General features: G+C 40.7%; 1 protein-coding gene across 2 annotated transcripts in view; it reads left to right on the top strand.

Annotated features, from left to right (window-relative positions):
* The first annotated feature begins 492 nt into the window (after nucleotides 1–492).
* nfkb1 (nuclear factor of kappa light polypeptide gene enhancer in B-cells 1) overlaps nucleotides 493–27243 on the top strand; it is a 68364-nt gene continuing 41613 nt past the window's right edge. For both annotated transcript variants that reach the window (XM_062040046.1, XM_062040045.1), the window contains exons 1-5: nucleotides 493–830; nucleotides 5341–5384; nucleotides 5453–5537; nucleotides 12495–12535; nucleotides 21122–21220. In XM_062040046.1, the coding sequence (XP_061896030.1) occupies nucleotides 782–830; nucleotides 5341–5384; nucleotides 5453–5537; nucleotides 12495–12535; nucleotides 21122–21220 (318 nt within the window). In that variant the 5' untranslated portion in view covers nucleotides 493–781. The remainder of the gene's footprint in view (nucleotides 831–5340; nucleotides 5385–5452; nucleotides 5538–12494; nucleotides 12536–21121; nucleotides 21221–27243) is intronic.

Genomic DNA, 27243 nt, shown 5'->3' with positions numbered 1-27243 from the left:
TTTCCCAGTCTTTTTTTCCACTCGTGCCAGCTTTTTTGAAACATGTCGCGGGCATCAAATTTCAAATGAGCTAACATTTGCAAAAAAATAAAGTTTTAGTATCTTGTCTTCTCTATTCAATTGAACATAAGTTGAAAAGGATTTGCAAATCATTGTATTCTGTTTTTATTTATTAGTTACACAACGTGCCAACTTCACTGGTTTTGGGGTTTGTACAATTTGAAAATAATAATAATTAAAATAGATATATATTTCTATATTTTTATACTTATAAATATAAAATATAATATAAATATTTATTTTTTTAAATAAACGCTTCTCAATTTGTTTAATGTCGGACTCATTTTGTAGTCCAGTTGCCAGTTGGGTGGCACGCATGCGCGGCGTGGGCAATTGCCAACGGCAAATTTGCATGTGCATAAAATAACGGCTCACAACTGGGATTCGGGTCCCCACGAATCACTTAAAAGAACCGTTCAAATGACTCAGTTCGTTCACAGACGTCACATCTCCACCACCAACATCCATTTTTTTCTCTCACTCCGAGTGAGACGTCTGCCTCTCCGACCTATCTCTGCAGCGCGTCACAGGGACTTTCCCCAAGAGGGAAGAAGATGAACTTTAAGGAAATAATCTCCATAATATTCACCTTTTAAACAACAAGTCTAGTCTTTTGGTGAACATTCATGAATGCTCGGTGTGTGACCGTGAGAGAAGAAATGTCCACGTCGCGTCACGGCGTCCTCCACACTGTAAACACGGACACGATGGACAAAGTCAAATGAAAGTTGACCGACTTCAGCGTTCATGTTCAGTTCGCCGCCAACAAGGTAGGACTGGAGTCGTTTAAGTGAGGACGACATGTTTTTGTTGCCAGAAGTTACGCATCAAAGTCCCGCTTTTCTTCTCCTGCACTCACTTCCTCATTGGCCGCGCCGCGCAGAACTCGCTTTGGAATGTGAAGAATTAAGGTTGTTCTTCTCCGGCAACGACGCGCACACCTCCAAAACCGGACTTAAAACCACATAAAATATTCCTCGACACTTGCTGGTGAATTCGGCGCCATTTTCATTCGCAGGAAATGATCATTTAACGCAACTTTAACCAATTTCCGTCGGCGAATGGACCTAACAGGTTAGTGTGTTCACGTCTCGTACTGAATCTTAATTCCATGATATTCTCAATGGAGTCTGGTGTTGTTAGCATGTAGCTTGCGTCTCTCTTAACTTGTATCTTAACGTTTTAACTCACGCTTTGCTGGCTTATAAACAGTCTGTTTAATTTAAACGGTATAAAACGTTATATCTAGTCTGCATGGTGCTGTTGTGTAAGTGTGTAAACTCGCACACACACACACACAACAGTCAACAGTGTTAGCTGTTAGCTTGGAAGCTAGCACTGTCAATAAGTTGTAAAGTTGTGTCATTTCTAATTAAGTTTATTCTTCTTCGGTCAATGGTCAACAAAATAAACAAACAGTTGTACATTCATAGATTGAAAATGAAAATGTTGCAGACCGAAAGGGTTTAGGCTGAAGTTGAACACTAATTGCGCCTAACCCTATAAACAATGTCAAGTACAAGATGAACTTCCGAAAATTATGAAATGTCCTTTGTACAACATATTATAAATACACATTATACACAACATAAACACAGTTAAATTATATACACAGTAAAGGCATGTGAAACATCCTTGTACACAGGTTAAACCTTTGCCCCAATTATATACTATATACAAACAATTATACTTCCATTATTATTTATATCCCACATTTAGTTTTTAATTAACATTCATCATAGTATTAACTACTGTGTTGATTCAAGAGTGATATATGTTTCCAAGACGTTGGTCTTAAAGTGTTTTTTAAATGTGTGAATGGAACTGGAACATTTTAAAGGCCTACTGAAATTATTTTTTTTAATTTAAATGGGGATAGCAGATCCATTCTATGTGTCATACTTGATCATTTCGCGATATTGCCACATTTTTGCTGAAAGGATTTAGTAGAGAACATTGACGATAAAGTTTGCAACTTTTGGTCGCTGATTAAAAAAAAAAGCCTTGCCTGTACCGGAAGTAGCGTGACGTCGCAGGTTGAAGGGCTCCTCACATTTCCCCATTGTTTACACCAGCAGTGAGAACGATTCGGACCGAGAAAGCGACGATTACCCCATTAATTTGAGCGAGGATGAAAGATTTGTGGATGAAGTACGTGAGAGTGAAGGACGAGAGTGCAGTGCAGGACGTATCTTTTTTCGCTCTGACCGTAACTTAGGTACAAGCTGGCTCATTGGATTCCACACTTTCTCCTTTTTCTATTGTGGATCACGGATTTGTATTTTAAACCACCTCAGATACTATATCCTCTTGAAAATGAGAGTCGAGATCGCGAAATGGACATTCACAGTGACTTTTATCTCCACGACAATACATCGGCGAAGCACTTTAGCTACGGAGCTAACGTGATAGCATCGGGCTTGAATGCAGATAGAAACAAAAGAAATAAGCCCCTGACTGGAAGGATAGACAGAAGATCAACAATACTACTATCAGGAGACACCGAACCAAACACTGGACCTGTAACCACACGGTTAATGCTGTGCCGCCTGTCGAAGCCTAGCAATGCTGTTGCTAACGACGCCATTGAAGCTAACTTAGCTACGGGACCTCGTCAGAGCTATGATAAAAACATTAGCGCTCCACCTACGCCAGCCCTCATCTGCTCATCAACACCCGTGCTCACCTGCGTTCCAGCGATCGACGCCGCGACGAAGGACTTCACCCGATCATCGATGCGGTCGGCGGCTAGCGTCGGATAGCGCGTCTGCTATCCAACTCAAAGTCCTCCTGGTTGTGTTGCTGCAGCCAGCTGCTAATACACCGATCCCACCTACAACTTTCTTCTTTGCAGTCTCTATTGTTCATTAAACAAATTGCAAAAGATTCACCAACACAGATGTCCAGAATACTGTGGAATTTTGCGATGAAAACAGAGCTGTTTGTATTGGGATACAATGTGTCCGAATACTTCCGTTTCAACCATCGACGTCACGCGCAAACGTCATCATACATAGACGTTTTCAACCGGAAGTTTCCCGGTGTGTTTAAAATTGCACTTTATAAGTTAACCCGGCCGTATTGGCATGTGTTGCAATGTTAAGATTTAATCATTGATGTATAAACTATCAGACTGCGTGGTCGGTAGTAGTGGCTTTCAGTAGGCCTTTAAGGAATCATCCAAGCTGTTCCACAGTTGAACCCCCCTGACAGAAACACATCTACTTTTTAAGCTCGTTCTTATCTTAGCTTTCTGGAAGACAGCTGAACCTCTGAGGTCATAGGGACTCTCTCTGGGTTTGAACCGCTCCTGTAGACACCCAGGCAGCATGTGGTTATGAGCTTTGTACGTCACAATAGCAGTGTTGAGGTCAACAAGATCGTGCAGTTTTAATGTTTTTAATTTAATAAACAAAGCATTGGTATGGTCATGATAATCCGCATCATTTCCAATTCTAATCGCTTTCTTTTGAAGTAAGAATATAGAGTTGATGTTTGATTTGTAATTGTTACCCCAGATTTCAACACAATAATTAAGATATGGGAGTACGAAAGAATTATATAACATGTTAAGAGCCTTTTGATTTACAGAGTTTTTGATTTTATGTAACATAGCAATATTTTTTGCCATCTTTGTCTTAAGTATATTTATGTACCGTTTCCAATTTAATTTATCATCTATATAGATTCCCCAAAATGTTGTTGAATACACCCTTTCTATCTCAATATCATCAATTCTTATATGACACTGTATGTTATTTTTCCTATTTCCAAAAGTCATACATTTTGTTTTATTTAGGTTGATTGACAGTTTATTGGCATCAAACCATTGCTTTAGTATGTGGAGTTCACTCTCTACAGCCTCTAAGAGTTGGCCAAGGTCTTGCCCAGAACAGTACAGACTTGTATCATCAGCAAAGAGAATACAGTTGAGTTTTTTTAAAAGATTTTACAGATATCATTAATATACAATAAAAACAATTTTGGTCCCAGTACAGAACCTTGGGGCACTCCATGTGTTATAATCTTTTTATCTGAATCTACATTGTTCATATGCACATACTGTTCTCTGCCACCAAGATAACTTTTCAACCAATCACGAGCAAGACCTCTGACACCATACTTCTGCATTTTGTTTAAAAGTAATGTGTGATCGATGGTGTCAAAGGCCTTGTTCAGGTCAATAAAAAAGCCAACAGCAAACTCCCTCTTATCAATTGCAGTGGTTACCTCCTCAACTAGTTCCATCACTGCCATGGAAGTGGACCTGTTTGGTCGAAAACCGTATTGGTGTCTAAATTATGTACTAAAAATGTGGTAATCTAGTTTAAAAATGCAGTCAAATAATAATACTCAGAAATAAAATAATATTAAAATATTTATATATTTTTACTTGTTTTTCTTTATTTAATTGATTTGTCTGTAAATATTATTATTTTGCTTTCTTGCTGTTTCTTTCTTTTTTTGGGGGGTGGCATTTCTGGGATATAAACAAAACAATATTTTGACATTTAGGGCAGACAACAAATATATGATGTAATAGATAGGACTGTCTGATGCTGGATGTCAATAAAAAGAAAAAAAAAATGCAGTCAATATCAATTTATCCGTCCGTGGTTAACATATTTTTCGGACTATAAGTCCGAATAGTTTGGCCGGGGGTGCGACTTATACTCAGGAGCGATTTATGTGTGAAATTATCAACACATTAGCGTAAAATATCAAATAATATTATTTAGCTCACTCACGTAAGAGACTAGACGTATAAGATTTCATGGGATTTAGCGATTAGGAGTGACAGATTGTTTGGTAAACGTATAGCATGTTCTATATGTTATAGTTATTTGAATGACTCTTACCATAATATGTTACGTTAACATACCAGGCACGTTCTCAGTTGGTTATTTATGCCTCATATAACGTACACTTATTCAGCCTGTTGTTCACTATTCTTTATTTATTTTAAATTGCCTTTCAAATGTCTATTCTTGGTGTTGGCTTTTATCAAATACATTTCCCCCAAAAATGCGACCTATATATGTTTTTTTCCTTCTTTATTATGCATTTTCGGCCTGTGCGACTTATACTCCGGAGCGACTTATACTCCGAAAAATACAGTAATTTTCCTAATAGCTTTACAACTATTGTGATGACAGATGATTGGCAAGTAAATTAGTGTTCACTTTTCAGATTTAACTAGGCCAGTGTATTCAAAGTTGAATAAAGAAGTCATTTATTGGTGGTTGACTTAATAACGACTTTCATCTTTTGCCCGTACAGGAACCATGGCGGGGGACGATCACTTCCTTCCTGCGAACAGTCAGGTACGTTGCTCGCTATGCAGAAATAACGACGACACAGACGGGAAGTCAATATTGGACGTTCTGTGCAGATACTGGACACACTGATGATGGACCCGTCCTGGGACTTCCCACAATTCACTGCGCTCACGTCTCACAGCTCGTCACTGAGGACAGGTGAGGCTTCCTCAAAGCAACATGCGCGGTTATTTGCGTCGTTGCGCTTGTTCCTTCTCAGGCGAAACTTTGTGGGTGGGGGGAAAACAAGTTGTGGTGGCGGGAAAGTGAAAGAAGAGTTTCGTGACGCCTTGGTCACGTGACTGCTCTCACTTCCTGTTGACACAGTCCACATGCGGCGTTCCAAATGCCATTTGTGTGACACACACAAACATCCCATATATTAGCTGCACTGGACTACAGGACTAAGATATATACAGTCGTGGTCAAAAGTTTACATACACTTGTAAAGAACATAATGTCAGGGCTGTCTGGAGTTTCTAATAATTTGTACAACTCTTATTTTTTTGTGATAGAGTGATTGGAGCACATACTTGTTGGTCACAAAAAACATTCATGAAGTTTGCTTCTTTTATGAATTTATTATGGGTCTACTGAAAATGTGAGCAAATGTGCTGGGTCAAAAGTATACATACAGCAATGTTAATATTTGCTTACATGTCCCTTGGCAAGTTTCACTGCAATAAGGCGCTTTTGGTAGCCATCCACAAGCTTCTGCTTGAATTTTTGACCACTCCTCTTGACAAAATTGGTGCAGTTCAGCTAAATTTGTTGGTTTTCTCACATGGACTTGTTTCTTCAGCATTGTCCACATGTTCTCAATGGGGTTTAAGTTAGGACTTTGGGAAGCCAATTCTAAAACCTTAATTCTAGCCTGATTTAGCCATTCCTTTACCACTTTTGACGTGTGTTTGGGTTCATTGTCCTGTTGGAACACCAAACTGCGCCCAAGACCCAACCTCTGGGCTGATGATTTTAGGTTGTCCTGAAGAATTTGGAGGTAATCCTCCATTTTCCTTGTCCCATTTACTCTCTGTAAAGCACCAGTTCCAGCAAAATAGACCCAGAGCATAATACTACCACCACCATGCTTGACAGTAGGGATGGTGTTCCTGGGATGAAAGTCCTCACCTTTTCTCCTCCAAACATTTTGTTTCATCTGACCACATAACTTTCCTCCAGAAGGTCTTATCTTTGTCCATGTGATCAGCAGCAAACTTTAGACGAGCCTTAAGGTGTGGCTTCTGGAGCAAGGGCTTCCTTCTTGCATGGTAGCCTCTCAGTCCATAGCGATGCAAAACACGCTTGACTGTGGACACTGACACGTGTTCCAGCAGCTTCCAATTAATTGCAGACCTGCTTTTTGGTGGTTCTTGGTTGACTCTTGATCATCCTGACCAATTTTCTCTCAGCAGCAGGTGATAGCTTGCGTTTTCTTCCTGATCGTGGCAGTGACAAAACTGTGCCATGCACTTTATTCTTACGAACAATTATCTACACAGTTGCTCTTGGGACCTTAAGCTGCTCCAAGTGACTTTCCTGACTAGTTCAAGTCAATGATTCGTTTTTTCAGATCTGTGCCGAGTTCTTTTGACTTTCCCATTGTCGCGTTTGTAACCAAGTCTAATGACTGCATAACATGAGCTCTATTTAAATGGGCTCAGAGAAGTCAACAGGTGTCGTCAATCATAATAATTCACATGAAGTTAAGAGGCCATGCCATGAAGCTAATTTGATTAGATTGTAACTTTTCTACATCACCAAAATTGATAATGTATGTTGCTGTATGTATACTTTTGACCCAGCAGATTTGCTCACATTTTCAGTAGACTCATAATAAATTCATTAAAGAACCAAACTTCATGAATGTTTTTTGTGACCAACAAGTACACTACCGTTCAAAAGTTTGGAGTCACCCAAACAATTTTGTGGAATAGCCTTCATTTCTAAGAACAAGAATAGACTGTCGAGTTTCAGATGAAAGTTCTCTTTTTCTGGCCATTTTGAGCGTTTAATTGACCCCACAAATGTGATGCTCCAGAAACTCAATCTGCTCAAAGGAAAGTCAGTTTTGTAGCTTCTGTAATGAGCTAAACTGTTTTCAGATGTGTGAACATGATTGCACAAGGGTTTTCTAATCATCAATTAGCCTTCTGAGCCAATGAGCAAACACATTGTACCATTAGAACACCGGAGTGATAGTTGCTGGAAATGGGCCTCTATACACCTATGTAGATATTGCACCAAAAACCAGACATTTGCAGCTAGAATAGTCATTTACCACATTAGCAATGTATAGAGTGTATTTCTTTAAAGTTAAGACTAGTATAAAGTTATCTTCATTGAAAAGTACAGTGCTTTTCCTTAAAAAATAAGGACATTTCAATGTTACCCCAAACTTTTGAACGGTAGTGTATGTGCTGCAATCACTCTATCACAAAAAAATAAGAGTTGTAGAAATGATTGGAAACTCAAGACAGCCATGACATTATGTTCTTTACAAGTTTACTTTTGACCACGACTGTACATTGTGAAATTAGTTATTTGCATAGAAATATTTATTTACATACCTTAAATGTTTCCAAACGCTATCTGTAACACGGCAGTAAAACGGCTGATCAGACAAAACAGAAATCATCGTCATGGACCCGCTAGCTGCGGAAGCTAGCTCTCCAATCAGCTAAACGGACTGAGTAACTCCATGGTGACGTCTTGGTGAATTTAACACCAAGGAGACTGAAACATTACAAAAAGAATGCCATTGTGAGTTAATAATACCAACACAGAAAGTAAAAGTAAAAGTGTGAGCATATTAGCTAATGCTGATTATGCTAGCTTAATTACAACGTGATAGCACAAAAACATATGTATGAAAACACCCCTCCAGACATCACACATGGGACGGTTTTAGTAAGTAAGAATTGTTTTAGTTATATTGTAAAACTTACAAACGTTGCTTGGAGTGATGAATGAAGAATCCATACAAGTAAAAACACTATGGACGATTAGAAAACGGGACTTAGACCAACTTTCCACAAGGGAAATTGTTCCACACAGTAGCTCAGTTACAAAGGATGGAAAGGATAATGCAGTTAAAGTTAAAGTACCAATGATTGTCACACACACTAGGTGTGGTGAAATTTGTCCTTTGCATTTGACCCATCCCCTTGTCCACCCCTTGTTCATCATTTTTGGTGATTTAACCCCCAATTCCAACCCTCGATGCTGAGTGCCAAGCAGGAAGGTAATGGGTCCCATTTTTATAGTCTTTGGTATGACTCGGCTGGGGTTTGAACTCACAACCTACCGATCTCAGGGCGGACACTCTAACCACTAGGCCACTGAGTAGGTATGAAGTAGACTAAACATGTACCATAGTAGCAATATAAAATATGACATGTATGTAATATTTATATATTATATATACAGTATATAATATATACTAATATATTATTATATTATATTTTTATATAACGACACTTGTACTTCCGGTTCAAAGCTTTAAACAGCAGGAAACACTGTAAGCGTTCAACCAGCAGCACCTGCAGTGAGACATTTGTCCAAAAGATGGTGCCACAAGACAAACAATAACACCATTTCAGTGTCTTTGCATGTGTTTAATGAAAAATATTTGCAATATGACCCGTCAGAGAAGAAAAATCCATGAAATAGCCGCACTGTTTAATAAGTCGCAGGGTCCAAAGCGTAGGGAAAAATAGCAGCTTATAGTTCTGAGTATACAGATTTTTTGTTTTTTCAACGCTTAAATCTCCAGCTCCAATCTTCAGGTCTATCCGTTGATATAAAGTAGAGATGTCTGATAATATCGGACTGCCGATATTATCGGCCGATAAATGCTTTAAAATGTAATATCGGAAATTATCGGTATCGGTTTCAAAAAGTAAAATTTATGACTTTTTAAAACGCCGCTGTACGTAGTGGTACACGGACGTAAGGAGAAGTACAGAGCAGTTGCGTCTCCCAGTCATACTTGCCAACCCTCCCGATTTTCCCGGGAGACTCACGAATTTCAGTGCCCCTCCCGAAAATCTCCTGGAGCAACCATTCTCCCGAGTTTCTCCCGATTTCCACCCAGACAACAATATTGGGGGCGTGCCTTAAAGGCACTGCCTTTGCGTGCCGGCCCAGTCACGTAATATCTACGGCTTTTCACAAACGCAAGTGAATGCAAGGCATACTTGGTCAACAGCCATACAGGTCACACTGAGGGTGTCTGTATAAACAACTTTAACACTGTTACAAATATGCGCCACACTGTGAACCCACACCAAACAAGAATGACAGACACATTTCGGGAGAACCTCCGCACCGTAACACAACATAAACACAACAGAACAAAAACCCAGAACCCCTTGCAGCACTAACTCTTCCGGGACGCTACAATATACACCCCCCGCTACCCTATACCCCCTAGCCCCCCACCTCAACCTCCTCATGCTCTCTCAGGGAGAGCATGTCCCAAATTCCAAGCTGCTGTTTTGAGGCATGTTAAAAAAAATAATGCACTTTGTGACTTCAATAATAAATATGGCAGTGCCATGTTGGCATTTTTTTCCTTAACTTGAGTTGATTTATTTTGGAAAACCTTGTTACATTGTTTAATGCATCCAGCGGGGCATCACAACAAAATTAGGCATAATAATGTGTTAATTCCACGACTGTATATATTGGTATCGGTTGATATCGGAATAGGTAATTAAGAGTTGGACAATATCGGAATATCAGATATCGGCAAAAAAGCCATTATTGGACATCTCTAATACAGAGTACATTATTTTTTTGATGTTTCATGCCCTTTTTGTTTAAGAAAACCATGTTTTTTATGGCAAACACACAAAATATGCAACATTTCCCCAGCAAAAAAATACATGTGGAATATTTGATGTGAAGTAATTGAGGGGGGGACGATTGTTTTTTACAACGATTCGATATTTGTGGTTGCCGATACGATTCAGGGACGATGTTATTTTTTCAGAACGATGCGATCAGTGAGTTGAAATAGAGTCGGAATCTACTAGTGGTACTGTGAAATAATAAAATAGTGGATCAAATATTGGATACTGGACACTGCAGGTGAAGTTTCTTATATTTCTGTAGCTATCTGCCTTTTTTGTTTTGATTATGTCACAGGCGGACAAATAAGACGTAACGTTTAGCGATCGTATTTGTAAAAGTGCTAAGCTTTATGTAAAGTCTGCTGTTCTTTAATCCAATGTTTTCCTTTTTCTAGTACCGATCAAATCGATCGATTCCCTTTTAAAAGGATCTCAGATTGATATACTTGAAATTAAGGAATGAAAATCAATCTAAGACACACTTTATTGATCCACAAGGGAAATTGTTCCACACAGTAGCTCAGTTACAAAGGATTGAAAGGGTAAGGATGGAAAGGATAATGCAGGTATTAAGTAGACTTGAAACGTACCATAGTAGCAATATAAAATATAACATACATGTAATATTTACATATTATTTACACAGTATATAATATATACTGATATATTATTATAATATATTATATTTTTGTAAAATATTATATTTTATATAATATATACAATATATAATATACCATGTACAATATTACAGTATATTTAACAGCTGCAGCAAAAAAGGGCAGCATAAAATAGAGAGTAGATCCAGCAGAAAAGATACATTATAAACAAAGAGAGGTAGCTAACATAGAAGCGGTCAGGTAATAGACAGATACATATATCAATATATTGATCAATCATTACACCCACAGTAATAATTGGAGCCTTCAATAGGTCAATTATTCATAACAATATTGATTTGGACTTGTTATTATTTGAGCAATGAGGTTTTTATTTGTATCCCACAAAAATGATCAGGGATCCAAAAGGGCCCCACTCATGAAAGTGTTAAAAATAAGTAAAAAAATATATATACACACAGTGCAGGCCAAAAGTTTAGACACATCTTCTCATTTCAATGCATTTTCTTTATTTTCATGACTTTTTACATTGTAGATTGTCACTGAAGGCATCAAAACTATGACACCTGTGAAGTGAAAACCCTTTCAGGTGACTTAACTCTTGAAGCTCATCAAGAGAATGCCAAGCGTGTGCAAAGCAGTAATCAGAGCAAAGGGTGGCTATTTTGAAGAAACGGAAATATAAAACATGTTTTCAGTTATTTCACCTTTTTTTGTTAAGTACATAACTCCACATGTGTTCATTCATAGTTTTGATGCCTTCAGTGACAATCTACAATGTAAATAGTCATGAAAATAAAGAAAACACATTGAATGAGGAAAAGGTATGTCCAAACTTTTGCCCTGTACTGTATTTGTTGTACTTTCAAAGCTTTAATCTCGAGATCAACTTTAGACCTATTTGTCAGTATGTTTTTATACATTTTTGTTGTTGTTGTTGGTTTAATGGCATTTTTGCATTAGAACACTTAGTTTTTTATGGCAAAGAGACAAAATATGCAACATTTCCCCCAAAATCATATTTCAAAATGGAATATTTGATGTGAAGTAACTGGAGCCTTCAATTTGTCAATTTGTTACGTTAATTTTAACTAACTACTATTTTTTGAGCAATTACAATGTGGAGGTCGCTTCCTAGCGGTCCCACTGACAGACTTCACAGGATCCAAGCTTGCAGGTTTTAAGAAAGTTTTAATGATCATATATGTTATCACCAGTTTCCTTCTCCCAGAACGTGACTTTTCAGTCGCGTGCGTATCCTCTCTCCCCCTCTGCTTCCGGCCGCTTACTGTTAAAGACAACAGATGATTAGATTTACACGTACCACCTGTGAAATCTAATCACCTGCCAGCTGTGTCTCGCCGTCAGCACATGCCCCGCCCCTGCCCGATGGTGCTCGTCCTCAGTACCATGGACAGCCGCGGTGACTTTTCCTCCTGCAAGCAGCGCTGACTACACCTCCCCCCCAGATACAGTTTTAAAGAAACAATGTTATTAGTCATTATTGCAACATCTATTCATTCCATTACACCTTATATTCCACTTTTGAATGTTTTTTGTAATAGTATTTTTAGAATGTGCCGCACTTTGGGCACCCCTGCTGTAGATCAACAGCAGAATTATTGATGTGTGTGTGTTTTCAGGGGATGGCCCTTTCCTGCAAATCTTGGAGCAGCCCAAACAGGTCAGTAGTGTGGGCAGGACCACTAATGAGCACTAACGAGCCGTGGCTCCAGGTGCTCCAGTATCATTTGAAACAAAAGAAAACATAAACACATTGTTTGTTTGAATGTGACAAACCAAACATGTGAGTGAACACTTTGCTATATTTGTTGCTAGTCATTTAAAAAATTTAGGGGTTAGATTACTCACTGAATATAGCGACAAGGTCGCTAAGTTGGCTCCTGCTCCTTCTTATATTCTGCGTTATAATGGGTTTATACGTGTACGAGCATTGGTAGTGCTACATTTATTTGTGGCGGGCCGATGTTCATGTACAAACTCCAAAACCAGTGAAGTTGGCACGTTGTGTAAATTGTAAATAAAAGCAGAATACAATAATTTGCTAATATTTTTCAACCTATATTCAATTGAATAGACTGCAAAGACAAAATATTAAATGTTCGAACTGGAAATATTTTTTTGCAAATATTAGCTCATTTGGAATTTGATGCCTGCAACATGTTTCAAAAAAGCTGGCACGAGTGGCAAAAAAGACTGGGAAAGTTGAGGACTGCTCATCAAACACTTATTTGGAACATCCCACAGGTGAACATGCTAATTGGGAACAGGTGGGTGCCATGATTGGGTATAAAAGCAGTCGTTCACAAACAAGGACGGGGCGAGTGTCACCACTTTGTGAACAAATGCGTTGGCAAATTGTCGAACAGTTTAAGAACAACATTTCTCAACAAGGAATTTAGGGATTTCACCATCTACAGTCTGTAATATCATCAAAAGGTTCTGAGAATCTGTAGAAATCACTGCAAGTAAGCGATGATATTGTGGACCTTCGATCCCTCAGGCGGTACTGCAGCAAAAAGTGACATCAGTGTGTAAAGGATATCACCACATGGGCTCAGGAACACTTCAGAAAACCACTGTCAGTAACTACAGTTTGTCGCTACATCTGTAAGTGCAAGTTAAAACTCTACTATGCAAAGCGAAAGCCATTTATCAACAACACCCAGAAACGTTGCCAGCTTCGCTGGGCCCGAGCTCATCTAAGATGGACTGATGCAAAGTGGAAAAGTGTTCTGTGGTCTGACGAATCCACATTTCAAATTGTTTTTGGAAACTGTGGACGTCATGTCCTCCGGACCAAAGAGGAAAAGAACCATCCAGACTGTTCTAAGCGCAAACTTCAAAAGCCAGCATCTGTGATGGTATGGGGGTGTATAGTGGCCAAGGCATGGGTAACTTACACATCTGTGAAGCCACCATTAATGCTGAAAGGTACATACAGATTTTGGAGCAACATATGTTGCCATCCAAGCAACGTTACCATGGACGCCCCTGCTTATTTCAGCAAGACAATGCCAAGCCACGTGTTACAACAGCGTGTCTTTGTAGTACCGTAAAAGAGTGCGGGTACTAGACTGGCCTGTCTATAGTCCAGACCTGCGTGGAAGTTTCTCAGTTGGAACATTAAGTATCTTGTCTTTGCAGTCTATTCAATTGAATATAAGTGGAAAAGGATTTGCAAATCATTGTATTCTGTTTTTATTTACGAATTACACAACGTGCCAACTTCATTGGTTTTGGGTTTTGCATTAAGAAGAATATTGTACAGTCAAACCTATGTTAGCAGCCGCTGGAAAAGTGATGTTATAAACCTACGTTCAGGCTTGGTAAATGTAGGCGAAAGTTTTTGAACATTAATTTTTGCGTCAAAATATCCCTTCCGTGTCTTTTGTAATACAATATAAAAAAATAAAATAAGATCCAAACAGGGCAGCACGTTGGCAGAGGGGTTAGTGCATCTGCCTCACAATACGAAGGTCCTGAGTAGTCCTGGGTTCAATCCCGGGCTCGGGATCCTTCTGTGTGGAGTTTGCATGTCCTCCCCGTGACTGCGTGGGTTCCCTCCGGGTACTCCGGCTTCCTCCCACATCCAAAGACATGCACCTGGGAAAAGGTTGATTGGCAACACTAAATTGGCCCTAGTGTGTGAATGTTGTCTGTCTATCTGTGTTGGCCCTGCGATGAGGTGGCGACTTGTCCAGGGTGTACCCCGCCTTTTGAACAATTTCCCTTGTGGATCATTAAAGTTTGTCTAAGTCTAAGTCTTTGACTATCTCTGCGAAGTACTAGCCTCTATATTTTTCCTTCTGGTCTACCACTGAGACTTCTGGGTAATGTAGTTACACTTCAAAGTATCAACACAGTGGGTGTTATCAACCTGTTAAATTTGAAGTATCATTATCCGAATTGGTACGACCGATACTGCCTTTGTAACTACTTGGTAATGGTTCTATACCCACGTTTGTAGTATCGCCCAAAACTAATGTCAAGTATCCAAACAGAATAAGTGCTTTATTATTTTTAACAGAAGTGTAGATATAACCATGTTACAACAGAAAGTAACAGTAAATTAACAAGTTGATTAATAATAGTTTGGATAAATGAAATGACGCAATAGGTTACTGCATATGTCAGCAGCCAAATTAGGAGTTTTTGTAACCCATTTCGAAATGCTACTATTACCGTTTACAGCGGAACCTCGATTTACGAACCTAATTGGTTCTTGAATATGGTTTGCAAATCGGAAAGTTTGTTTAGTGAAGCAGAGTTCCCTGTAAGAAACAATGAATGTGTGTGTGAATGGGTGAATGTGACGTATAATGTAAAGCGCTTTGGGTTTTGTGCAAGTATAGTAAAGTGCTATATAAATACAGACCATGTACCATTTACCACACAATGTAAACGTGAATAATTGGTTCTAGTCTCGACAAAAGTCCTTATTTTATTTTTTAGAAAATGCACTTTGAAGACATTGTGTGTGTGTGTGTGTGTGCGTGTGTGTGCGTGTGTGTGTGTGTGTGTGTGTGTGTGTGTGTGTGTGTGTGTGTGTGTGTGTGTGTGTGTGTATGGCTTGATCGCTGTCCATCCCTTCCGGGTGCCCGTCTGGGTTGGGGCCTACTGGTTGTAGTCGTTCAGCTGCTGGGGTAGTGACCTTGTGTGTCAGCATGTCTGTGATTTTCTTTTATATAATATATAATTATTATTTTTTATTTAAACAAAAAAATATATTTTATTATTTTTTTCCCCCACCTCCCTCAGGGGGGGAATTCGACAGGGCGGTTGCTGGTTGTTCCATCTCCATCGTTGGGGTCCCTGCGGGTGGGGTGGGTGGTTCCCGTGGCCCTGTGCTGGGCGGTCCTGCGGCGGCTCTCCCGGGGTGGGGGGTGGGCTCTGGGCCCCCCGGGCGGGGCGTCCCGCCTTTCTGCCCATGTGGGGTGTGGTCTCTCGCTGGCTTGGGGTCTGGCTGTCCCCTGCTTCTCCCGTGCCTAGTCCTCTGCCGGGCGCGTCTGTCTGCGGCCTGCTGCTGGCTCTTCCGGGCGGAACGGTGGGCCTGGGGTTCCTGTCGCTGGCTGCGTGGGGCTGGTGGTCCCTGGTTCCCTGGGTGCCACACCTGCTGTTTGTGGGTTGGGCTCTTCGGGTGGCTGGGGCCGTACTCTGGCTCCCACACACACTGGGAGTCAAATATATTGTACATACAAATACACATATACTCACATACACACCGTTATTCATACATACATACATAGGTACCTACGCTCCCACATACATGCACAAATACAGTACATACCTACATACTCAAAGTTCGTACATCCACACGCACATTCACTGTACAAACGTACATATACATGTACATATACATTCACTGTACAAACATACATATACACATACATGTACATATACATTCACTGTACAAACATACATATACACATACTGTACATATACATTCACTGTATGTGTACAGTATACATATACACATACTGTACATATACATAAATACACTCATGCACATAATCACGTTTCATCAAAAATAAATTAACGTTATTACCCTAGGGCAGGGGTCGGCAACCTGCGGCTCCGGAGCCGCGTGCGGCTCTTTGACCACTCTGATGCGGCTCAGCTGCATACTTGCCAACCCTCCCGATTGAAAATCTGATAATATTTTCCCCGGGAGATTTCCAGGAGAGGCACTGAAATCCGGAAGTCTCCCGGGGCAAATATTCTCAGATTTTTACCCGGACAACAATATTGAGGGCGTACCGTGATGGCACTGCCTTTATTAGCGTCCTCTGCAACCTGTCGCCGCGTCCGCTTTTTCACCATACTATCTGCGTGCCGGTCCAGTCACATGTCGTATGCGGCCTCTGCTTACACACGGAAGTGACTGCAAGGCATACTTGGTCAACAGCCATACAGGTCACACTGAGGGTGGCCGTATAAACAACTTTAACACTCTTACTAATATGCGCCACACTGTGAACCCACACCAAACAAGAATGACAAACACATTTCGGGAGAACATCCACACCGTAACACAACAGAACAAATACCCAGAATCCCATGCATCCCTAACTCTTCCGGGCTACATTATACACCCCCGCTACCACCAAACCCCGCCCACCTCAACTGACGCACGGAGGGGTGGAGGGGTGGGGGTTGATGTGTGGGGGGCAGGGTTTGGTGATGTAATGAGCTGTCTGACATGCTAACGTATTTAAGTTGTAGCTTAACTTAACATGTACTTATTAAGCGAGCACACATTCTTATTTCTTTATTTCAGATATTGAACTTTCTGACACCTGCACTGGCTCCCGGTACATTTAAGGTGCGATTTTAAAAGGGTCATATTTTTTTCTTCATTTAGAACACTTCCTTCTGGGCTATATAACTTGTAATGGTGGTTCTTCGGTGATTATTTTGCATACATTATGTCTTACAGACCTATCTTCAAGTCACTTTGACTATGTTTACACTGCAGGCCAAAGTGGACCACTTCTGATTTTTTTCCCAGCTGACTGCTTTACACTGCAAGTAAAATGTGATCTGTATCAGACTCCAGTATAAACGTGCACAGGCCCCGACGTGCGGACAACAAACGCTTGAACATAAATTCAAAATGGACTCACGTAGATGTTCGGGTAAATTTCTACCGTATATGGATAATACGCTGAATTCACATTGGGGAAAACTACACACCTGGCACAAATTCCAAACTGCTTGTTTGCCAGAAGTATAAAGGAAGCCATGATTGTTTTGTAAATATCTCTGCCATGACTCCACGGCTTGATTCCACATTATATGCCAATCCCAAATACACAAAAAATTGTGTTTTAATGACATTCAGACTTTACTTCAATCAATAACGGAGCAGCATCTCCTCATCCGGAAACAACAACAAGGCCGGAAATGTGTCCCGTGAAAGGCCGTCCGACTGGAACTCTCTTAATAACTAAAGTTCCTTGGGTGAATAATGTAAACTCACTACACCGGTATGTTTTAGCGCTTTCATGGCGAGTTTACTGACAGATATAAGTAAGAACTTTACACTACTTTATATTAGAAATGGCAACAGCGGAGGATGAATGTCCCATAACAAGAATATAGAGAAAAAGAAGAAGCTTATCGACTACGGTGTTGACACGGACTACAAAGGCGGACTCGCGTAATTTTTCAGGATTCATGCAGATCCCAAATACAGTTTAGCAGGTACCAGAAGGTAAGAAAAGTTGCTTTTGCACAATATTGCGAAACAAAACGCCAGATAATGTCTTACCTTATACACACACCATAACAATACTCCTATGTTGAAGCACAGTACATTCCATCAAGCGGTGCGGCTTCATAGCTTACCAAAGTCGTACTAAAACATTTTGATAGATTTTTGAGCGCCGTGTGTAATGTTCTATATTTTCAATGGAACATATAATATGTTGGTGGTGTTTACATGAGTCATAATGCCATCGTAGTGCAGTCTACACGTATATCTTATGTTTAACTGCCATCTACTGGTCACACTTACCATTACACCATGTAGCAAATAAAATTGCTTCGAGGTCGCTAAGCAAAACCAGAATTATTCCGTACATTAGGCGCACCGGGTTATAAGGCACACTGTCGAGTTTTGAGGAGAAAAAAAAGGATTTTAAGTGCGCCTTATAGTCCGGAAAATATTATCTTGCTGATTGTATTGTACTCTATGTACCGTCTCAAAATCTACGTCCCAAAATTGTCTGCTTGTTCGTGACCCCTAGACCCCCTAAAAAAAAGTCTGCCGAACGTTTTTCCACCCGGGGTCTCATACTCTGAAATGCCCTACCAGCAACCGTTAGAGATGCTACCTCAGTAGAAGCATTCAAGTCTCACCTTAAAACTCATTTACTACATATACTCTAGCTTTTAAAGAGACTCCTTTTTAGACCAGTTGATCTGCCGCTTTTCTGCTCTGTCACTCCCCCTCCTGTATGGAAAGGGTACCTGGGAGCCACAGTTAATTTCTGGAGAGATACCAGTCTGGAGGAGGTGTTAGCTGAACCGAGAGTGAGCAGTTGTTGGACCACTCTTTCATTGACAGCTATAGACATCTCTACATAGCTGATTAGATGGGCTTGGAAGAAGATACACTCCACCCATGAGTGTCTGGTGGTTTCCCGATGGACTGGACTCCCACTTTATCTATTATTTAACAATTCAATTAATCCATTACATCACAAAGTTTTTTCTTTTTTCCCATCCGTTTTTTGTTTTGTTTTTCCTTGTGGGTTCAGATCAGGGGATATTGTTTTGAGTTTGTGAAGCCCTTTGATGCGCTTAGGATTAAGACCTATATCAGGGGTGTCCAAACTACGGCACGCAAGACATCATTAACCCGGGCCATTATTTCAACAAAGCATCACACTGCGGAGTGCTTTCAAATTGATCTTAAATATCAAGTGGTTTCTGAATTGTACATATTTGCTGCCATCTTGTGGACAATGTGAGTATATCCGATCAATGACCCTTGAAAGTACTTTAAAATGATAGCACGGCATTTACTTCTTTGACACAATCCAAACAACCTTCCCTAGTCATGGTGCCAAAACAAACAAAAAAAGGCAACTAACTTAAAGGTCAACACACATAACACAACTTGCTCACTGAACATTGTGGATAGAGATGTCCGATAATGGCTTTTTTGCCGATATCCGATATTGTCCAACTCTTAATTACCGATACCGATATCAACCAATACCGATATATACAGTTGTGGAATTAACACATTATTATGCCTAATTTTGTTGTGATGCCCCGCTGGATGCATTAAACAATGTAACAAGGTTTTCCAAAATAAATCAACTCAAGTTATGGAAAACAATGCCAACATGGCACTGCCATATTTATTATTGAAGTCACAAAGTGCATTATTTTTTTTAACATGCCTCAAAACAGCAGCTTGGAATTTGGGACATGCTCTCCCTGAGAGCATTAGGAGGTTGAGGTGGGCGGGGTTAGGGGGTTTGGGGAGTGTATATTGTAGCGTCCCGGAAGAGTTAGTGCTGCAAGGGGTTCTGGGTATTTGTTCTGTTGTGTTTATGTTGTGTTACGGTGCGGATGTTCTCCCGAAATGTGTTTGTCATTCTTGTTTGGTGTGGGTTCACAGTGTGGCGCATATTTGTAACAGTGTTAAAGTTGTTTATACGGCAACCCTCAGTGTGACCTGTGTGGCTGTTGATCAAGTATGCCTTGTATTCACTTGTGAGTGTGTGAAAAGCCGTAGATATTATGTGACTGGGTCGGCACGCAAAGGCAGTGCCTTCAAAGTTTATTGGCGCTCTGTACTTCTTCCTACGTCCGTGTACACAGCGGCGTTTTAAAAAGTCATGAATTTGACTTTTTGAAACCGATACCAATAATTTCGAAACCGATACCGATAATTTCCGATATTACATTGTAAAGCATTTATCGGCCGATAATATAGGCAGTCCGATTTTATTGGACATCCCTAATTGTGGATATTATGAAAAATGTTTAAACCCCATAAAACAATTTCAAAATTACACCCATTTTAGTGCATGATGGGAAAAATGTAAAACACTCTCCACACTTATCCATGTTTGGCGCATTTTAGCTGCGTGATATTTCTTATTACAATCTTTAAGAAGGTCGTCACGGAAGTAAACAATGTAGGAGTTGAACTTTCACATACTCTTAATATCGAATTATATTAATTATATAGCCATTATATTAATTATATATCCATAATATTAACATAATATGTACACACACACACACATTTACTTTACATGTAGTCAGCTTTTTTTAGCCCAATGTGGCCCCCAAGTCAAAAAGTTTGGATACCCCTGATATATATGAATACAATTTGTTTGATTGATGTCAACTAGCCAACAGACAGGTAGTGTAAAGATCTGATAGAAGGAAAAAAAAAAGCAAAGTTATTTGTTTTTCTGTGTCTTGACCGAGTGTTTGTGTGGACGAGATGTCCCAGCAAGTCCCCCTAAACATCTTTCAGTCCTAACTCTCCACGACAACATTGCTATTTCTATTACCCAATCATGCACGCTTGGTAAAACATGTAGAAGAAAAAAAAAAATCTAAAAGGCCGCCGTGTGTGGCTATTATTGCACCTTTCTTTGGTGTGGCTGCCATAGACAGGTTTGACTGTATTATTATGATATTAGCTAGAAATTCTTGTTGCATGTTTCTTAAAGCCAGCTCCGCAGTGACGCTAATGTGTGTGTTGTGTGTTTCCCAGCGAGGCTTCAGGTTCCGCTACGGATGCGAAGGTCCCTCTCATGGTGGCCTGCCAGGAGCCTCCAGCGAGAAGAACAAAAAGACCTGTCCCGCTGTCAAGGTAACACTTCTTGTCTTTCATCCTCAGCTGGCGTTTTTTATAACTGGCCTCTTTATTTATGTCTAGTATTTTTTATTCATAGTCCTCTGTAAATATTAGGGCTGGGCGAAAACTGTACCATGATATATACCGTAATTTCCAGACCATAGGGCGCACTGCCGATGAATGGGCTATCTTCGATCTATTCATATCTAAGGCGCACCGGATTATAAGGCGCATTAAAGGAGTCATATTATTTTTTTATTTCTACAATTAAGACACTTCCATCCATTTTCTACTGCTTCCTTGTGGTCTACATAACATGTAATGGTGGTTCTTTGGTCAAAATGTTGCATAGATAATGTTTTACAGATCATCTTCAAGCCGCTTTCTGACAGTCGCTTCCGTATGCGGCGTTTTGTGGGCGGTCTTATTTACGTGGCTCACCTTCGACAGCGTCTTCTCTCCGTCATCTTTGTTGTAGCGTGTAGCAGGGGTGGAAGAAGTCTCAAAAGATGGAGCTAACTGTTTAGCTTACATTTTACTTAAATCAATAACAGAGCAGCATCCCCTCATCCGGAAACAACCACACCGAAAATGTGTCCCGTGAAAAACCGTCCGACCGGAACTCTCTAATAACTAAAGTTCCTTGGGTGAATAATGTAAACTCACTACACCGGTATGTTTTAGCGCTTTCATGGCGAGTTTACTGACAGATATAAGTAAGAACTTTACACTACTTTATATTAGAAATAGCAACAGCGGAGGATGAATGTCACATAACAAATCGACTACGGTGTCGACACGGACTACAAAGGCGGACCCGCGTAATTTTTTCAGGATTTATGCAGATCCCAAATACCGATCAGCAGGTACCAGAAGGTAAGAAAAGTCGCTTTTGCATAATATTACGAAACAAAACGCCAGATAATGTCTTACCTTATACACACACCATAATAATTCTCCAATGTTTAATGCGCCGACATTCCATCAAGCGTGCGGCTTCATAGCTTACCAAAGTCGTACTAAAACATTTTGATCGATTTTTCAGCGCTGTGTTTAATGTTCTATATTTTAAATGGAACATTAAAAATGTTGTTTGCTTGAGTCATATTGCCATCATATTGCAGTCTACACGTATCTCCTATGTTTGACTGCCATTTACTGGTCACACTTATCATTACACCATGTACCAAATAATATAGCTTTGAGGTCGGCAAGCTAAACCAGAATTATTCCGTACATTAGGCACACCGGGTTATAAGGCGCACTGTCGAGTTTTGAGGGAAAAAATGATTTTAAGTGCGCCTTATAGTCCGGAAAATACGGTAAATGTTCTATATTGGTTGATATTGATCATTTTTATGACCTATGGAAAATAAGGACACAGGAAATGTCAACACAAGCATGAAAGACATTTAAACAATGTAAACAAAATTGTAAAATCACATTGAACAATAGTGAAGTGAAGTGAAGTGAATCATATTTATACAATAAGGTCTTAAAATGAAGGTGTAAAAATAAGGAATATGTGGTATGATCCGCTGCCGGGATCATGTTCAGTTTGGTTTTTGGTCTCCCTCAGTTCCCGTTTTTGTGCACCCCTGGGTTTGTTTTCTGTTCCCACGGGTGCTTATTGTTTCCACCTGTCTCTGATTGGTGTTTGGGAAGCTCACCTGTTCCCCGAGCACTAATCAGTAGCACTATTTAATACTGCCTTTTCCGGTCAGTCAGTCTGATTTCTTAATTTGCTACACGCAACAGTTGACGACTTTTGATTCCTGGTACCTGTATAATAACTTCCACGCTAGGCTCTGTTTGTTGCTAGCTTCCACGCTAGCCCGTTTGGTTTTTGCTTTCCGTGCTTTGAGCACGTTTTTGTTTGTTCCCGTCCGATTTATTTCTTAAAGAAATAATTTCCTACCTTCACGCTGTGTCCGAAGTCCGTCTGCATCCTGGGAAAACAAACCCCGCATCACCATGCGACCGTCGTCACAATATGTAAGAATTGCTAAATAAAGTGTAAGAAAATAGTGCAAAGTGTGAAAATGTAAGCATAGAGAAACCTGAGAAGAACTATTTTCTGCAGGTTTAGTGCCAGGAACTTACAGCTGTGCTCTAAAGGGTGAGCAGGGCTAAGGTAGTGTGGTATTAGCGGTCTCGCCTTGCATCATTTACAGACCACATTGGTCTAACTTTGAAACAATCCAAAAAAACAATACTTTGCATCTTCCGCTTTTCTCCGACATAGAGGAAAAAAAATTCGGAAAGTTTTTTCAAACGCATTTTTTATTGATATCGATTAGGTGTCTCGCGATATATATTGATATCGGTTTATCGCCCAGCCCTAGATACTTTATTACTGTCTATCTACAAACCCCGTTTCCATATGAGTTGGGAAATTGTGTTAGATGTAAATATAAATGGAATACAATGATTTGCAAATCATTTTCAACCCATATTCAGTTGAATATGCTACAAAGACAACATATTTGATGTCCAAACTGATAAACTTTTTTTTTTTTGCAAATAATCATTAACTTTAGAATTTGATGCCAGCAACACGTGACAAAAAAGTTGGGAAAGGTGACAATAAATACTGATAAAGTTGAGGAATGCACATCAAACACTTATTTGGAACATCCCACAGGTGAACAGGCAAATTGGGAACAGGTGGGTGCCATGATTGGGTATAAAAGTAGATTCCATGAAATGCTCAGTCATTCACAAACAAGGATGGGGCGAGGGTCACCACTTTGTCAACAAATGCATGAGCAAATTGTTGAACAGTTTAAGAAAAACCTTTCTCAACCAGCTATTGCAAGGAATTTAGGTATTTCACCATCTACGGTCCGTAATATCATCAAAGGGTTCAGAGAATCTGGAGAAATCACTGCACGTAAGCAGCTAAGCCCTTGACCTTCGATCCCTCAGGCTGTACTGCATCAACAAGCGACATCAGTGTGTAAAGGATATCACCACATGGGCTCAGGAACACTTTAGAATCCCACGGTCAGTAGCTACAGTTGGTCGCTACATCTGTAAGTGCAAGTTAAAACTCTCCTATGCAAGGCAAAACTCTCCTATGCAAGGCTAAAACCGTTTATCAACAACACCCAGAAACACCGTCGGCTTCGCTGGGCCTGAGCTCATCTAAGATGGACTGATACAAAGTGGAAAAGTGGTCTGACGAGTCCACATTTCAAATTGTTTTTGGAAACTGTGGACGTTGTGTCCTCCGGACCAAAGAGGAAAAGAACCATCCGGATTATTATAGGCGCAAAGTTGAAAAGCCAGCATCTGTGATGGTATGGGGGTGTATTAGTGCCCAAGATATGGGTAACTTACACATCTGTGAAGGCGCCATTAATGCTGAAAGGTACATACAGGTTTTGGAGCAACATATGTTGCCATCCAAGCAACGTCACCATGGACGCCCCTGCTTATTTCAGCAAGACAATGCCAAGCCACGTGTTACATCAACGTGGCTTCATAGTAAAAGAGTGCGGGTACTAGACTGGCCTGCCTGTAGTCCAGACCTGTCTCTCATTGAAAATGTGTGGCGCATTATGAAGCCTAAAATACCACAACGGAGACCCCCGGACTGTTGAACAACTTAAGCTGTACGTCAAGCAAGAATGGGAAAGAATTCCACCTGAGAAGCTTCAAAAATGTGTCTCCTCAGTTCCCAAACGTTTGTTGTTAAAAGGAAAGGCCATGTAACACAGTGGTGAACATGCCCTTTCCCAACTACTTTGGTACGTGTTGCAGCCATGAAATTCTAAGTTAATTATTATTTACAAAAAAATATATAAAGTTTATGAGTTTGAACATCAAATATCTTGTCTTTGTAGTGCATTCTTGAATATGGGTTGAAAAGGATTTGCAAATCATTGTATTCCGTTTATATTTACATCTAACACAATTTCTTAACTCATATGGAAACGGGGTTTGTACTACTATCACCTGATTGGATAAAGTGTTCGTACAGTTGTTGTAGCGCCACCTGTTGCTCAGCACTCAACAGCGTTTGGACACGTGCTATTGTTGTGCACGCCGCTGTTGTAGTTGGAACTCTTTGGGCTGCCATGTGTGCACGCGCGTCATCGCCTCGGTTCTGATGCTCCGGGGGAAATTCTCACGTTCCGGATACATTTACGCCAAAAGTTCACACTTTTTAGTGTCTGAACACAAAGTCAAAGTAGCATGTGTTAGCACGTGCGGTGGCGTGTTGAGTCAAGCATGTGCCGACAGGAAGTGTTTGGGTCATCCCAGTCAGAAGAATGTCAGCCTTTCATCCCAGTGAAGAGAAAATAAGTTTGACCTTTGAACTCCGATCATGTACATGGGGGAGTAAAACAATAAAATAGAAGCTTGGATTCCATTTTAATTCCACATTTCTTGAGGAGGAATGGAGATGATTAGGTCAGAGGTCACAAACGGGTATCACAGGTTCTTCCTGCCACTGCGGTAACATGGCTGCTGGTGTTCATGGTGTCCCGTGATTGGCCGAGGGGTGGGGAAGAGGAAGTGGTTTGCATGCTGCAGCAGTTGCACACTTCCTGTTGTCAAACGCATTCAATGCCCGAAAAGTTCTTTGCTCATGTTTTGCTGTGGTGTCATGAATGATCAGCTGAACAATGTTGTGACTCACACAAGCTGCCGGTGATTTTCAAATTTTAAGTCCCTTACCCTGCGAGAGTATGGACAACTCAGTTTCAGAGTTGGTCCCAAACATGGCGCCCTGTAGTCACGTGAGGGGCTTTTGACCAATCATTTAGGCCGCGGGTCAGCAACCCATGGCTCCCTGGAGCTTTTTCAAAAATGTTTTAATCATGTTTCTTAGGAGGACAAACAACACAAACCTTCCAAATATGTTTGTGTTCATGCTTCACTGATGACAGTATTTGGCCAGCGCTGTTTTGACCTACTAATTTTGGCGGTCTTTCAATCAATCAATCAACCAAAGTTTAGATCTAACATAAAAGTGTGGGAGTCCAGTCCGTAGTGGATCAAACATAATAGTGTGAGAGTCCAGTCCGTAGTGGATCTAACTAAGGCTGAAACGACGCGTCGACATAGTCGACGTCATCGGTTACGTAAATACGTCGACGCTGTTTTTGTGCGTCGACGCGTCGCATATTTACGTCACACTACCGTCATGGCGGAGCGCAAAGCAGACTGTGCGAGCGAGGGGAAAAACGCACGCCAAAAGTCGTCAAAAGTGTGGGAGTATTTCAATACACAGCCTAATAATGTTGTTGTATGCACACTGTGTCGAGCGGAAATGGCCTATCATAGCAGCACAACGGCTATGAACGAACATTTGAAAAGAAAACCATCAACCATCAACTAGTCAATCGTCCGCGTTAGCATACGTTGTCATCATTACACAAAAACATGAATGTGTCATTTGTATCTGCTAGGGGTGTAACGGTATGTGTTTTGTATTGAACCGTTTCGGTACGGGGCTTTCGGTTCGGTACGGGGGTGTACCGAACGAGTTTCAATCAATCAATCAATCAATGTTTATTTATATAGCCCTAAATCACAAGTGTCTCAAAGGGCTGTACAAGCCACAACGACATCCTCGGTACAGAGCCCACATACGGGCAAGGAAAAACTCACCCCAGTGGGACGTCGGTGAATGACTATGAGAAACCTTGGAGAGGACCGCATATGTGGGTAACCCCCCCCCTCTAGGGGAGACCGAAAGCAACGGATGTCGAGTGGGTCTGACATAACATTGTGAAAGTCCAGTCCACAGTGGATCCAACACATCAGCGGGAGTCCAGTCCACAGCGGAGCCAACAGGAAACCATCCCGAGCGGAGACGGGTCAGCAGCGCAGAGATGTCCCCAACCGATGCACAGGCTAGTGGTCCACCCGGGGTCCCGGCTCTGGACAGCCAGCACTTCATCCATGGCCACCGGACCTATGCAACTCCCCCTCGCAAGGGACAGGGGAGAAGAGGAGAGAAGAAAAGAAACGGCAGATCAACTGGTCTAAAAAAGGGGGGGTCTATTTAAAGGCTAGATTATACA

This window comes from Entelurus aequoreus, linkage group LG28, assembly GCF_033978785.1.
Source record: "Entelurus aequoreus isolate RoL-2023_Sb linkage group LG28, RoL_Eaeq_v1.1, whole genome shotgun sequence".
Classification (NCBI taxonomy): Eukaryota; Metazoa; Chordata; class Actinopteri; order Syngnathiformes; family Syngnathidae; genus Entelurus; species Entelurus aequoreus.
This window is presented reverse-complemented; position numbering and strand designations above follow the sequence as displayed.